The sequence below is a fragment of the Camellia sinensis genome, chromosome 5, assembly GCF_055761805.1.
Source record: "Camellia sinensis isolate YWXY chromosome 5, ASM5576180v1, whole genome shotgun sequence".
Lineage (NCBI taxonomy): Eukaryota > Viridiplantae > Streptophyta > Magnoliopsida > Ericales > Theaceae > Camellia > Camellia sinensis.
The window spans coordinates 209,393,839-209,410,808 of NC_138965.1; the positions used below are offsets into that span (position 1 = coordinate 209,393,839).

The window sequence follows — 16,970 nt, forward strand, 5'->3', positions numbered from 1 at the left end:
AAAAACTGATGGATACATCATGCTTTACTTTGATACAAAATGTCAAAAATGGTATGGAACAACATGCCAATCGATATTTAAAACTAAAAAAATTTTATGCATAATCTCATTTTGTTATTGTAATTTTTCATTTTTACATATAGGACAATATCACCCACATTAATAAATCCACGCAAGACTCTCACTCATTTGTGTATAAAACTAAAAAATAAATTAAAATTATGTCACATTTTTTTAAAACTATAGTGGACCTATATGTATGAACCTCACCTCTTGAATCTTTCTTTTCACATTATGTGTTTCATTTATGCAATCAGTATGAATACGTAATATATTCACAGCATGTGTGCAACAAAAGGTGAGTCCCTCACACCGTGATACCACTCTATATCTCAAGTCTGTATCTTATTCTGTGAAAATTATATGTGCATTAAGATTTACACTTACGTAAAAGTAGCACAACTCCTCTCTCTCTCTCTCAATGAGTGAATGTTTTAGGTACGACCACCGAAATCTGATATGTTGGACCAAGCCACTAATTACATAGCGCTACTGAGAAAAAATGTGGAGGAACTGAAGCAAAGGAAGGAGTTGATGATCAAAGGTCGTGATGAGAGTAGTCGTACTACTACTAAAGATGATGAAAGAAACAGCTCGGTGTTACCAGTTTTCACAATCAGAGACATGGTTTCGATTTTAGAGGTGAATTTGATAACTGGGTTGAATACTAATAATAACAACTTCATGTTAGGAAAAGTTTTCAGTGTTCTTAAGGAAGAAGGTGCTGAAGTTGTCAAAGCTAGCTACTCTAAAGTTGGAGATAAGATCTTCTGTACTATTCATTCCAAGGTATATATATATCATTATCCTTATCTGTATTTTTTACTTAATTTTATAATTTTTTTTTTAAATTCTCACTCAAATCTCGCAATCAAACCGAACATTAATGTGTTGTGATGCATGGATTTTCTAGGGTGAATTTTGATGCCTCCTCATATTTAGAAATGTTCCGCACACGGCGGGCCGACTTTGGGCATATGTGGCGGACGCTGCCGTCTTGGACCTTAAAAAATTGATCAAAAAGAAGGTTTCAAAATTTTGTTAAGGATAATATTAGATATATCAATTTTTTTACTAAATAAATGTCTAAATATTTCACACATGTGAGATATTTAATCATTTATTTAGTAAAAAAATTGGAGTCTGTAATATTTTTCATTTGTTAATTATTATATTAGTCTATAAAAAAATCTCACTAGAATTTAAAAGATCTCAATAAAATTTAGTTATGATTTAAAACTAATAGATGGTTGATGTGGTAAATATTTAAAATTAGTCAATAGTTGTTTTTTATCGAAAGAAACTAAAAAACTTATTAATCTGGTGAATTGTTTGAAATTATTGAATGATTATTTTTTGAATATTTGGATTATGTATAGAATACGAGTGACTACACTACTTACAGTTACATTTTTCAAATTAAAGTAGATTTAATTTTATGTTTGCTCAACTATGTCAAATGAAATATTAAATGGATTAGTAACTGTATTCATCAAAAATGATTTGGTTTATTAGTTGGATTGTGCAAAGTAAATTAGTAATTTTATAGTTAAAAATGCAAGAAGAATTATGTTTAAGTAATTTTTGTTATAATTTGTTTACTTTTTATTTGATACTTTTCAATTTAGATTATTTGTCATTTTTCTTATTATAAATTTTAATGTATATTTAAGTAAATTTTAATAGATATATACTGGAAGTAACTTTTTATGAGTACTGTTAAATACTAAAAAAAATAAAATAAAATAAAATAATTATTATTTTTTAAATATATATAAAAGGTTCCGTGTTAGAAATTTATTGTGTACCGAAAAAATCAGAACCGCGTACATGGCTTTCTACGTGCCACGATGCCATGCACAGCAGTCCTACAATCATGGAAATATTCAATTATCGAAGTTGCCAACTCTTCATGAATTTCGTAACTATACAAGTAAATATTTGTGAGGAATCGATGATTTTAAAATACCTTTTTATTTTTATTTTTTAGTGTGCGTATCTATCTCTATTTTTATATGTAAAACTAATGTAACTAGTAAGAGTAATATTACATATTATGGAAAAAATATCAAGAAAATAATCTTGAAAGATTCTCCATTAATAGATTACACATATAAGAAAACAACATACACAAATTAAGGGATGAAAATTTTCATGAAGTATTTCATTATATTTTTTTCATGATCCCTAATATTATTCAAGTAACAAATACACCAATTAAAGACACAAGATAAGCGTGTCACTTAACGTGAGATTTTAGGATTATCTTAGATGTAATTTATAAGTTGACTTTTTTTTGTTTGTTAGGTATAGATATACAGAAAAGTAGAGAGGTGATGTGATTCAAATAAGTTAACAAGTAACTTATATCCTTTAGTTTATTTGTTTTTCATTATTGATATATTTGTTGATACATTATTTTCTTTTTCTTTTTCTTTTTTCTTTATATATTTTTTAACACAAGTTCATTAATCATTGCAGCCCTTTTATTCAAGAATTGGGATAGAAACTTCAAGATTGCATGAAAGAATGAAGGTACTTTTTTAATGAATTACTTCCAACTGCGTTCAGGCGACTCTCGTACACGCCTATACTGGAGGTTAAGAGCAAGTTCTTGCCAAAGACAAGTTGATTATTTTTTGTCATTATGAAAATTGTATTGAGTTATTTAATTATTCTGATTATGAGTTCCTGAATTGTTGTAAGAGGTAAACTAGACGCACTAGTTGGGATGGGTTGATTTAGCAGTGATGCTTTTTGTGGGCATAATTTGTCCAAGATTTACTATAACAAATTAAAATTTTAAAGACAAAAAATTTGGAAATGAAATATTTTAATTGTCAAAAGTGTTATTATTATATTTCTAAAATTGTATCTATTAGCGACGTTTTTAAAATTTTGTCACTAAAAATTATTTTTTAGCTTTTCGAGACGACCCTTTAATGACGATAAAAATTGATCTCATAATATTTTTTACAACAAATTTTTTATTTTAGAGACAAAAAGAATGATCCCAAAAGCCCTTAAACGTTTAAGCTTGTTCTCATATTCCCAAACTTTGTGACCTTTTATTGATGTTGAGACATCAAGACTTATTGAGTATGCAGTGATCCAGTCTCTTGTTTGTTTGGGAGAATCATCCCAATTTTAGCATCTGTAATGTATGTCTAGCTACCAACTACGTTCAATCCTTGTGACGCTCAATTATGTGACGTCATTGTTTTTTTTAAGTTTTGTTCTCAAGACATTAAACCTCTATTTGGGAAGATGGGTTGAGTTGAGTTTGAGACTATTTTAATCATAAAAAGACAAAATAGATTTTTTAGCTTAATAAAACAAAACATTACATCAAATTCATAATCATTTCATTCTTTTTTTCACAGAAAGTAAAAAAAACAAAAAAGTCCTTCTCAAACGAGACTTTTTAGTCTCAGGCTAAAATAGTCAAAAAGTCAAAAAACCAATCCACTTTCCAAATGAACCCTAAAAGGTGTGAGATAAAATTAACCTTGCTAAGTTGGCATTGAAAACAATTTTAAAGCATGTTGAATCTCATAAAACGAATTTATATAAATTAATCCACCATTTAATTTATACTAGATACAACTCATTTGACGAAAAAGAAATTATTCTATACTCATAAAACATTTTTAAATGACGCTGCAAATTAAATTAATGTCATCATTTATATTGACGCTGCAAATATTAATGCAAATTAAATTAATGGACACCAAATTGTTTTTCTCTCCCCTTGATTCATTTCCACATTACATTATTATTGATAAGTAGATAACTCCATAAAAATATAAGACTCTGCATACACTCTCTCGGGTTATCTTTTCACATCACTTGTTCACTTGTGTTCTCTTTTCTCACTTGGTTGGATGGGTTGGTTATTAAAGAAATCAAACTTCATTTCATTCAATATGTAATACAGAGGATTTGTTTGCATTATATACATGTGATGCACTATTATAACTGTAACCACTAACTAATTGCCTAATCTAACCACACTTATAATGAACTAACCATAGTTCTAACATATTAACAACTGCATGCTTCATTAAGGGCCGAAGCTAAAGCTGAAGCTGGAGCCGCTGTGTGATATAGCCTTGACTGTGCTGCTGCTCTGTAGCTAAGCATGGCTCTGTAGCTAGGAATGGTAGGCATGGCTAGCTTTAGCTCAGATATCTTATCATGCCCCCTCAAACTTTGGGAACATGAAAGAATCTGAAGTTTTCTTTGAAGATATTGAAATCGAGAGATGGAAAGGGGTTTGGTGAGAATGTCTGCAATCTGATTAGTGGAAACAATATGGCAAGTGATAAGCTTCTTGGCAACCACTCTTTCTCTGACACAGTGATAGTCAACTTCAATGTGTTTGGTCCTAGCATGAAAAACTGGATTGTGAGCCAAGGCTAGAGCAGACATATTATCACACCAGAGAGTGGGCATAGAGGCAGACATATGGAGCTCAGCAAGAAATATGCCAAGCCAGCTGAGTTCAGTAGACACTTGAGCTAAGGCTCTGTATTCTCCTACTGAAGAGGATCTAGAGACAGTTGGCTACTTTTTAGCACACTAAGAAACAAGGTTAGGGCCTAGAAATACATAATAACATGTAGTAGATCTTCTATCAAGAACATTGCCTGCCCAATCTAAATTTGAGAATGCATTAAGAACAAGATGACCACTGGTAAAGTGAAGGCCATGACTCAAGGTGCCTTTAACATATCTGAGAAGTCTCTTGAGAGCTGTAAAATGACTTTGCAGAGGATTTTGCAAGAATTGGCAGAGATGATTAACAGAAAAACTAAGATCTGGTCTAGTGATGGCCAGATATTGAAGGGCTCCCACTAAACTTCTGTAAAGACTGGGCTGAGAGAAAAAAGAATCATCACCAATAGACGGAACAACCTTAGTAGCCATGGGAGAGGCATAGGACTTACAATCACTCATACCGGCCTTAGCTAAAATTTTTGAAGCATACTTTTGCTGGGACAAAACATAGCCTGAAGAAGAAAAAGTGACAGAGATGCCCAGAAAATAATTGAGAACTCCCAATTCTTTCATAGAAAGGTTAGCATGCATTTGTTGAATAAGAGTGGAGATATAAAGAGGATCACAACCAGTGAGAAGAATATCATCAACATAGACAAGGAGAATGGTACTGGAAGTAGACGTTTTCTTAACAAATAAAGAAGAATCACAAAGACTAGGAATAAAATCACGAGAAAGAAGAAAAGTAGAGAACCAAGTTCTTGGAGCTTGCTTTAAGCCATAAAGTGCTTTGTGAAGTTTACAAACAAGAGATGGATCTGAAGTATCAATGAAACCCTATGGTTGATGCATATAAACCTCTTCTTTAAGTATGCCATGAAGACAGGCATTGGAAATATCAAGTTGCTTAATAGGCCAATGATAAGTGAGAGCAAAGCAGAGAAGAACTCTAATGGCAGGTTATTTAGCTACAGGGCTAAAGGTTTCATGATAGTCCACCCCTTCAGTTTGAAGGAAACCCTTTGCAACTAACCTTGTTTTATGTCTAGCTATGGAGCTATCTGAGTTTCTTTTCAGTCTAAAGACCCGTTTGCAGCCAATAGCTTGCTTGGTGGGTGAAAGAGGAACTAAAGACTAAATGGCTTGTTTTTGCAAGGCTGGATATTCCTTAAGCATGTTAGAGGACTGAGATTCAATAGAAGGAGCAGATGCTAACAAACAAGCAGGAGAAGAAAATTTGGCTTTGGATTTTGAGAGTATGGAGTGAGAATTAGAAGATGAAAGAGAATGAAGATTTATAAAAAGAGAAGAAATGGGAATTTGATGTGAAGTTTGCTGTGAAGGAATGTGAGCTGAAGTGTGTTGTAAAGTAAGTGAAGGTTGCTATTGAGCTGCAGTATGTGAAGGTTGTAGTGAATGAAGGTAAGCTGACGTGTGTTGTAAAGTAGGTGAAGGAGCAGCAGTGAGTGTAGGAGAGATAGAGGTTACTGCTGTTGTTGAGGTTGTTGCTGTAAGATGAGAAGAGATAGGTGCTGCTGGAGCAGAACAAGTAGGAGGGACAGGTGCTGCTGGAGCAGAACAAGTAGGAAGGACAGGAGAAGAAGACCAGAAGAAATTATGTAAAGTAGTAAGATGAGAAGATGGAACTGTTGGAACTGTTAAGGATGGAGAAGAAGGAAATGAGTGAAAAGGAAAAGTAAGTTCATCAAACACAACATGTCTAGAGACAAGGACCTTGTTAGTACTAGGATCAAGACACTTATAACCTTTAACAGGAGGTTGATAGCCTATAAACACACATGGAATAGATCTAGGTTGAAGTTTATGAGAGTTGTAAGGCTTGAGCCAAGGATAACATCTGCAACCAAAAGTTCTTAAGAACTGATAATCAGGTTTTTGAAGAAACAAGACCTCAAAAGGAGTTTTGTTGGAAAGTTTTAGGGTAGGCAATCTATTTATTAAAAACACAGAGGTAGCAAGTGCATCAAACCAATGAAGCAAAGGCAAAGAAGATTGATGCATACGAGTGATGGTTGTCTCAATAAGATGCCTATGTTTTCTCTCTGCCACACTATTTTGGGTAGGTGTGTGAGCACAAGTTAATTGATGCTCAATGCCTTTTTGTTTGAGAAATGCTTGAAATGGAGTGCTAAGATATTCACCCCCATTGTCACTTCTTAACACTTGTAATTTGGTAGTGAACTGTGTTTCAACAAAAGACTTAATTCCAGAAACTTAGTGAAAACCTCACTCTTATAATGAAGAGGAAAAAACCAAGTGAATTTGCTAAAGTCATCAATGAACAACAATAGTATTTATAGCTGGAACAAGAAGACGAAAAAGTACCCCATACATCAGTGTGTATAAGAGCTAGAGGGTTATTAACAGTGGAATTTGATAAGCTAAAAGGTAGCCTATGACTCTTAGAAACACAACAATATTCACATAGACTGGAGTTTTTATTAGTAGACAAATGACTATGAGTAAGCACATGATGAAGCTTCCTTGAAGAAGGATGCCCAATTCTAAAATGCCAATTAGGAACAGGATTAGCTGGAGTTGAAGTTGAACCAGGAGAAGAAGTCTGTGTAGAACAAGTCTTTGAGGAACAAGACAAGCAAACTAGAGAAGAAGTTGAAGGAGAAGAAGATGTAAGAGGATAAAGGCCATGAGAATAGGAACCTCTGTATAGTTCCTTCTGAGTAGTCTTGTCTTGAATAACAACAGAATGTGCATCAAAAGTAATGCTACAATGATTGTCTAAGGCTAATTGATGAACTGAAAGCAAGTTGGAAGAAATGGAAAGAACATGAAGCATGTTGGTGAGAAGAAATGGAAACTTAGGAGTTGGAAGTAAACCATTACCAGTATGTGAAATAGGTAAGGTAGAACCATCACCAATAGCCACCTGATCATATCTTTGATAAGATTGATATGTGGACAACTTACTCAGGTCATTGGTCATATGACTAGTGGCTATTGAGTCCAAGAACCAATTTGAAGCAGATGAGGAAGCAGAAGATGGTGAAGGTGTAGCTGGTATTGCAGCCACATAGGCTTTGAGTGGCTGTGAAGAACTGGGAGGACCTGTATGATAAGAGGAGTCCATTCTGAACCAACAATCTAGGGCAAAATGATTAGCCTTGCCACAGATCTGATAGATCATAGAACTGGAAATGTGACTTGTCCTACCACCTCTTTGATCCCTGGGATATTGATCTCTTGAATATTGATGACCTCCCCTGGTTAGAAAGGAACTAGACTGAGAACCTCTATAGCCTTCTCTACCTCTGGTGGAGTAACATATGCCTTATCGAGAACCTCTATAGCCTCTAGTAGTAGAATATGCAAATAGAACTTCTATAGTCTGAGAGTGTTTGAGAGAAGACTCAACATGGATAAACTCAGAACAAAGAAGAGCAGATAGCTCTTCTAGGAAAATATGAGCAAATCTGGCCCAAATTGTGGTTTTAAAGGCATTGTATTCATCTGGCAAACCATTGAGAATTAACAAGATCAAATCCTCTTCATCCATAAATGATGAAGCTAAACAAAGATGATCTGAAATAGTTTTGAATTGACTCAAATAATCTTCCATTATTGAGTCTTTCTTAGTAATTCGACTGAGTTTGTTCTTTAACTAATGAATGTGCGATCGAGAAAGAGATGTGAATCTCTTTGCAAGAACAGTCTAGACCTCAGAGCTAGACTAATAATAGATCACAGATATGTAAACAGATGATGATAATGTGGCTGTTATACAGCTCAACAGGTGAGCATCGATAGTGATCCATTGTGTATATGCAGGATTTAGAACTTCTTGATTGTTGGAATCAAGAACAACAGAGGGAGGACATACCTCTGATCCATCAATGCATCCACGAAGCTTTGCAGCTTTCAGAATATTGTGCAATTGACTCTTCTAAACAACGTAGTTTGTTACATCAAGCTTGGTTATTACAAGAGCATTGAGATTGGAGATCAGCAGTGTCAGACTTGAAGGTAAAAAAGGTAAAGAAGAGGAAGAACTAAAAGACATGGAAATTGCGGGTGTAGAAGGGTTAGGGTTTGGAGTCGCCATTAGAGGACCTTTGCTTATAGCAGCTCTAAAGCTCTGATACCATAAAGAAATCAAACTTCATTTCATTCAATATGTAATATAGAGGATCTGTTTGCATTATATACATGTGATGCACTATTATAAATGTAACCACTAACTAACTGCCTAATCTAACTACACTTATAATGAACTAACCATAGTTCTAATAGATTAATAACTGCAGGCTTTATTAAGGGTTGAAGCTAGAGTTGCAGTTGGAGCTACAGCTGGAACTGCTATGTGATGTAGCCTTGACTGTGCTGCTGCTGCTCCTGACTGTGCTGCTGCTCTGTAGCTAGGTATGGCTCTGTAACTAGGCATGGTAGGCATGGCTGGTTCTGGCTCAGATATCTTATCAGTTATAATGGGTGTTAAGTCTCTTTATTTATGTAGGGGGATTCGAGGTTAGGAAGGTGATTAGAGAGACAAAATTATTTTAATGGTCCAAAGATGGTGGAATGGATGGAGAATGAGTAGCAGCAACTGTTTGGGAAGTTGGAGAGTGAGCAGCTGGGTGAGGGTGAAGTAGGTAGTTCAAGAAGAAGACAATGACAGTGCACAAATGGGTAGCATCTCTCCTAATCCCAAAATTCCTCTTCTTGGACCTTGAGAAATGGGTCCTATTTATAGGCTTTTCCTTGGTACCAAGAGAACACCAAGTAGCCAAATGGAGAGAAGACAAGTGTCCCTAAGGATCACAAAGAATATTCTGCCTTAAGCCACCAAGCTGAAGGTGCCACGTGTCTCTCTGCATGTACTGTGTACTATCTTTTTGCCTCTGTAACTACCTTTTTGAACCTCAGTAAGTATAGTTGCGATGAGAGTGTTTGGTGCTACAACTCCCTTTTGAGCCTCAGCAAGTGTAGTTGCGGCTGGAGTGTTTGCCGCTGCAGTTGCCTTTTCAGCTCGAACCTTAGCAAGTGTACTTGCAGCGGTAAACCTTACTACTGCACTTGTCTTCTCAGTTCTATTTAGCCAGTACATGCATTCTCAGGACTCCATTAGCCTGCTATTGGCTATGTTCATGTTTACCTTAGCGAAACCTTCACCCTTAGCCACTTAACCACAAACTCCCTAGCTTCCTAGGGCAAAGGCCACAACCAAGTCTGCTATCAGCCGTGTTGTGCCTTAGTACCAAGCCTAAGGGGGCTTCCTTAGTCCAGTCTATGTGACTAAGGTAGGTCCATGACCTGGGTAATGGAAAGGAAGTCCCTTATACTCGGGCTACCCTGCTTCTATCTTCGCGGGATCGTCGCGGTAAACTGGTATCTCTAGACCTGCTATCAGCTCCAACCAGTAAGTCTTGGGGCCTGCTATTAGTACTAGGCTAGTAATAACTTGGGGCATGCTATAAGCGCTAAGTATTAGCCTCTACTTGTAGAGGGGAAACTTCTCTCAAAGGTTGTCATCACCTTGGGGGGGCATGCTATAAGCGCTAAGTATTAGCCTCTACTTGTAGAGGGGAAACTTCTCTCAAAGGTTGCCATCACCTTGGGGGGATGTTCCCTTCGCATGTCAGCTGTGACAGCTATAGTTGCGACTATAGTTGTTTCGACAGTCATTTCCTATAGCAAGTTCAAATGGCAGAGCTGACAATATTACGGCGCTGCAGTACTGCCTCTGCAACTTAGTTGCTCTAGTTTCTTCTCTCCTCAACAACTCCAGATAGCTACGGTGCCGACAATACTTAGAATGGCAGCGCTACCGACAATACTTGAAATGGCGGCGCGGAATCAAAATGCCTCTGTAACTTGGCCGTCGCAAGTGTTGCCTCTACAACTTAGTTGCTTCGGTTTTCTCTTACCCTCAGCAACTTCAGATGGCGTCGGAACTTGACCGTTGCATGTGTTGCTTCTGCAACTTGACTTAAGCATTTTCCTTTATAGAGTCTGTTTGGACCCTAGGCGGGTCGAACTTGCTTCGGCCCACTATTGGCCTATTTCCCTTGGGCTTTAGCCCATGCTCTTTTTTTTATTCCTAGTCACCTTAGAAGGGCGACCTCAGCACTTAAGCCCAAACTTAATTTGGGATTTAATTTCAAACCCTCTACATATGCCTCATGCGCGCATGGGGGACACGTTCCTTGTTTCTCGCGTGTGCATGACGTCAGCAAGTAACCCAGGGGTTGCCTCGGTTGGGCCAGGAGTTGCGTCAGTTTTGTCGCAGAGTCATAATAGCTCTGAAAAGGTGCCTTTTGACTGGCAGACATAATGGGACTAGGGAAGTGTGTTGACGCCTTTTTGATGTTTTCTCTATAAATAGTGCCTTTTGGGTCCATTGGTCCCCCACTTCTGCCACAACACATTTTCTTGTCCCGTTGTCTTCTTCTCTCTCTAGCCCTTACCTTCCAAAGTCTTTTTCACTTTTCTTTATTCTTTTTTATGGCTACCCCCAGGTTTCTACCTGACAGGGTTGTCCCATCCAGCACTGAGTGGAAGAGAGCCCCATACTTTGGGGAGCTTGTTGACCCATTCTGGAAGGCCGTTGATTCCTTCGTTCCTGATGCCTCTCCTCTAGAAGAGCCTCTACTCCCTTTTGGTGAGGCTTCTCTGGATGACGCTGACATGGTGAACCCAGTCTCTGTGCTGCGGTTTCGAGTGGAGCGTGGTGGATTTCCCCATTCATACATCTATTATCGCACTCACTTGGGCCCTTTAGTAGACTGGTCCCTTTGGGTTGATGATATCATTGCAGATGATGGCTTCAAGCAACACTTGAGGGATGTCCATCTCTTTAACACCATTTTGATTTCAAAGGAGTTGTCCGTACGCAAGGTACAGACCAATACTGATCGATTGTTTCCCGTTAGAGCAGCGACCCTCATACCTTCGTTCTGGTTTGGGAAAGATAACCCCAACCCTTGAAGATGTTGCTGTTGTCCTTCACTTGAACACCCGTGGGGACTACCCTTTTGATCCCGCATCCTTGACTACTACGGAATAGACTACCGTTACTATTCTCCAAGGTGCCTTCCGAGAGGCACGAAAGTATGGCTCTTGATACGATCTTAGGATTGGGGAATTGCTTCAAGAGAGGCCCAAAAGGGACAAGACCACTTACCTTTCTTGGCTGAAACATTTTTTCAAGAACATACAACCCGTTATTGGTGACATTACCAAAGACAGTGTGAGTCCATAGTTAGGACGGGCTACCGCGACAACTTGTACCTGGCCGCCTTTGTTAGTTATTTCATCTCCTTTTTTGTTCTTTCTAGCAACCCTACTGAGAGCATCAATCCTTTGGTGTTCCCTTTTACTATCAAACTTTGCAGCAGTAGTCAGATCTCTTTGGCTTCCCTCTTCTTGGGAAATTTATAGTTCCGTCTGGACCTTATTCATTCGGACATGGAGAGATCCATGGGCTGCTACGACGTATGGAGCTTTGTTCATGCTCAGTTCCTGACCGCCTTCTTCTACGAGCAATTTTTTGTTATGGGCCCTGTTCCTAAAGAGCATGAGCTCTTTTTTATCGACAAAGTCCTTGATGCAGAGGATCGTCCTATCCTCTATGTAGGGGGATAGCCCGTTACAAGACAAGTGCGCCACGCCTTCCCTTATATCTCCAGGTGGTCTGGTGTTGGCACCAACAAACCTTTCGTGGACTACATTGACCGTATGGAGGAGTGCGTGTTCTGTCCTTTTTACCTAGCTTCTTCCAGGCATCTCTGTTTTTCCGTTCTATTTTCCTGAGGCTCGTCATGTTGATTTTTCTCTTGACAGCGTCCAGGCTAACTCCCTTCTTATTGCTGCTAAGATACACACTGGGTTTCTGCCCGTACGGAATGAAAAGGGCATGTCCAGCATTGTCTATCGACCGGACAGGGTCCTTAGACAGTTTAGTATGGATCAGGGTGCCTACATGTTCCTCCGCCTCAGACAGATTTTCACCAGTGCTTCCAACGGTTTGCTCGTTATTACACCACTTTACTTGCGAAGGGTTTAGGCCTCATGGAGGTACCCTCGCTTGGAAGAGAAGGCATCTTCACTCTTAGCAACAGGCTATTCTAGCACCGCAACCTCAATTCCTTTTTCAATTTTTGTAACAGTGACCTAGTCGTCCCTGTAGTGGAACCCATTCCGCAACCTAACTTATCCATTCGTCTCCCCTCTGGTCGCGGGAAGCAGGTCTGTGTATTTTGTTGTTTCAAGCTTTTGTCCTTGCCTGCAGTAGAGGAACCTCATCCGTCTGGGGCAATATATGTCCAGCCTTTGTAGGAGTTGGCCATTTGTTGTGGGATTGTCCAAAGCTTACCACTCTTCTAGCTGGCCTCTCTGAACTAGTCAAAAAACTAGCAGGACTTGGAAGAGAAAAGAAGGACCAAAAATGTCAAGGAAGGGCTTTTGCCTTAGTACTTGGAAAACCGGAAGTTACCGAAAATGTTGTGTCAGGTACACTTTCTGTCTGTGGTCATTTAGCTCATGTCCTCATTGACTCTAAGTCCACTCATTCTTTTATTATATCACACTTTGCTGCCAAGTTGGCATCAACACCTAAACCCTTAGGATATATATTGTCTATGTCTTTTCCATCTGGTAATTCCGCCCTTAGTACTGATGTGTACAAATCTTGTACTATATCCCTAAAAGGAAAAACCTTATATGTAGACTTGATTCCCCTCCGCATTGGGAACTTTGATATAATCTTAGGGATGGATTGGCTGGCTGCTAACCACGCTTCTATCGATTGTAAAACCAAAAAGGTCTCCCTCCGCTTACCAAACCAACTTGAGTTTGTATTTGATGGGACTGGAGTTTCCATCCCTCCATGTGTCATATCCTCCATGACAACCCAATGACTTCTCAGAAAGGTTGTTGTAGTTATATCTGTTATGTGATTGATACACAAAAAGAGGCCCCCACTGTTGATGCAATCCCCGTGGTTAGAGAGTTTCCTGATGTCCCAAAGATGTACATGGTACCCCAGTTGACTGAAAAATCGAATTCACCATTGACACTCAACCTGGTACCTAACCAATATCAAAATCCCCTTACCGCATGTCAATGATAGAATTAAAAGAACTGAAGACTCAACTCCAAGAAATCCTGGAAAAAGGTTTCATTCGACCTAGAACCTCACCCTGGGGAGCTCCAGTACTATTCGTAAAGAAAAAAATGGCACGATGAGGTTATGCGTTGATTACCAGGAGTTGAACAAAGTCACCATCAAGAATCAGTAACCCCTGTCACGAATCGATGACTTGTTCAATCAACTACAAGAAGCCCAAGTATTCTCGAAAATTGACTTGCGTTCTGGCTACCATTATCTAAAAGTCAAAACGGAAAGCATCGAAAAGACTGCTTTCACAACCCGTTACGGGCACTACGAGTTTCTCGTCATGCCATTTAGCATCACAAATGCCCTAGCAGCTTTCATGGATCTCATGAACCGAGTGTTCGAACCCTATCTAGATGAGTTTGTCATCATTTTCATTGACGACATTCTCTTATACTCCAAGTCACCGGAGGACCATAAGCAACAATTGCGAACGATCTTGCAAACACTACGTGATCACAAACTGTATGCCAAGTTGAAGAAATATGAATTTTGGATCACTAGTGTACACTTTCTCAGTTACGTCATTAACAAAGATGGCATCTCTGTTGACCCCAAAAAAGTTGTAGCAATCGTGGACTGGCCACGACCTACTAATGTGTCAGAAATCTGAAGTTTCTTGGGTCTAGCTAGTTATTATCGACGCTTCGTACAAGATTTCTCAAAGATAGCATCACTCTTGACCCAACTAACTCAGAAGAACACACATTTTGAATGGACAGACAAACAAGAACGTTGCTTTCACGAGTTAAAAAGTAGACTTGTGTTGGCTCCTATACTAGCACTCCTCGTTGGAACGAATGGGTTCGTAATTTATAGTGATGCCTTATATAATGGTTTGGGTTGCGTTCTTATGCAAAATGAAAGAGTCATTGTTTATGCCTCGTGACAACTAAAGCCTCACGAGAAGAACTACTCAACTCATGATCTAGAGTTGGCTAAGGTGATCTTTGACCTCAAGATCTGGCATCATTATCTCTACGGTGCAACCTACGAGGTTTACACTGATTACATGAGTCTTAAATATCTGTTTACACAGAAAGAACTAAATATAAGGCAACAATGGGGGGGCTAGAATTTATGAAAAGACTATGATGTAGAGATTTATCACCATCCAGGCAAAGCTAACGTGGTGGCAGACGCACTGAGCCGAAAGACGACCAGAAGTTTGGCGTGTATTCTCGTTTCCCACAAGATCAATGGACTGCTCGCCAATATAACTGTGGAACTTGAATTGATTGAAGAAATTAAAGCACGCTAATGTAAAGATAAACTTTTAAGGAAAAAGTACGGGAGCAAAGGAGTACACCTGATCCTGATTTCACTTTAAGTAATAGAGTGCTAAAATTTCAGAATCAAATTTGTGTACCTGACATTTTGAAACTCAAGAAGAAGATATTGGTAGAAGCTCATAGCTCGAGATTTGCAGTCCACCCTGGCAGTACGAAGATGTATCATAATCTGAAGGAACATTACTGGTAGACAAGAATGAAAAAATAATAGCAAGTCGCGTCTTCAAATGCCTGCATTGTCAGCACGTTAAAGCAGAACATCAAAGACCAGCAGGGATGCTGTAACCACTCCCTATTCCTGAATGGAAATAGGAGCACATTAGTATGGACTTCGTGGTCGAGCTACCACAGTCAGTTTCGAAGAATGATGCGATATGGGTTATAGTAGATCGATTAACGAAGTCGGCGCATTTTCTGCCAATTAAAATCATGTACTCCTTTAATAAGTTTGCCACTTTATACATCAAGGAAGTCATTCAATTACATGGTATCCCAGTGTCAATCGTGTCTGACCAAGACCCCCGTTTCGTGTCTCACTTCTTCAACAAATTGCAAGAAGCTTTGGGAACCACACTGAAGTTTAGCACTGCTTATCACCCACAAATTGATGGGCAATCCGAAAGAATAATCTAGACGTTGGAAGATATGTTACGTGTATGCGTGTTGGACCTCAAAGGTAACTGGGATGAGCAACTATCTTTAGTAAAATTTGCTTATAACAATAGCTATTAGGCAAGCATTGGAATGGCACCGTACGAAGCTCTGTATGGAAGAAGATGTTGATCACTAGGGAAGTTGGGGACAGAAAACTGTTAGGCCCCGAGATCGTGCAAATCACAAGTGATAAAATCCAACTTATCCAGCAGCGAATTTGTACTGACTAGAGCCGCCATAAAAGTTATGTAGATACACGGAGACAATACTTGGAATTTCAAGTAGGGGATCATGTGTTCCTCAAGATCTCACCAACAAGAGGAGTTATCCGATTTGGAAAGCGAGGAAAGTTAAACCTACGTTACATCGGGCCATTTGAGATATTGGAAATGCTTGGTCTTGTAGCATATCACCTTGCACTACCACCTGAACTGTCCAACGTTGACAACGTGTTTCACGTTTCGATGCTCCGACGGTACCTTAGAGACCCAGAACATGTCGTCGACTATGAGAACTTGGAAGTTCAAGAGGACCTTTCTTGTGAAGAACAACTAATGCAGATTCTCGATCATCGTGATCAAGTTCTCAGAAACAAGACTATACCCCTTGTAAAAGTCTTGTATCAAAATTATCTTATCAAAGAAGCTACGTGGGAAATAGAAAATCAAATGCGAGCTAAATACCCACATCTCTTCAAAAATTAAGGTATGTCAAGTTTGGGGACAAACTTTTATTTAGGAGGGGAGAAATTTGGCACCCTAATTGTTTAACCACATAAATATGTAAATATAATTATGGTTGTATGTGATAATATATGAAAAATAAATAAATAAATAAAGAAATAAATAAAAATAAAAATAAAAATAAATAAATAAGTAAATAAATAATATATAATTATTTGAAGAAATGGTTCAAAGTAAAATAACAAGGTGCCAAAAGTTAAATAAATAAATAGAAACGTAATAATAAATAAATATAAAATCATAATAATAACAGGACAGTTATCCAAGCCAGATAACAAATCTGTGAATTAATTAGGATGAAAGGTGGCATTGGTGGGTTACGCCACCTGTACAAAATATATATGATTTTGATCCAGTCATCATTAGGAAGACACAGGCCTTGTGTATATAAGCAAGCCGAGGCAGCAAGTTGAAGATACGAAAAAAAAAGGAAAATCAGGGAAGGTATTGCATAGAAAGGAGTCTCGAAAAGATAAGAAAATAGGAAGGAAATAGTAAGACTCAATCTTAAGGTGAGTTATATTATATCTTGAGTCACCATAATATATTTACATATGTTTTGGGTTACCA

The 16,970-nt window shown here is 38.2% G+C and overlaps 1 protein-coding gene across 1 annotated transcript; it reads left to right on the forward strand.

Annotated features, from left to right (window-relative positions):
- Positions 1-16,046: 16,046 nt before the first annotated feature.
- LOC145792057 (uncharacterized) lies at positions 16,047-16,361 on the forward strand. Its single transcript, XM_082872540.1, has one exon. The coding sequence runs from the start codon at positions 16,047-16,049 to the stop codon at positions 16,359-16,361; it is 315 nt and encodes a 104-aa protein (XP_082728666.1).
- The last annotated feature ends 609 nt before the right edge of the window (positions 16,362-16,970 follow it).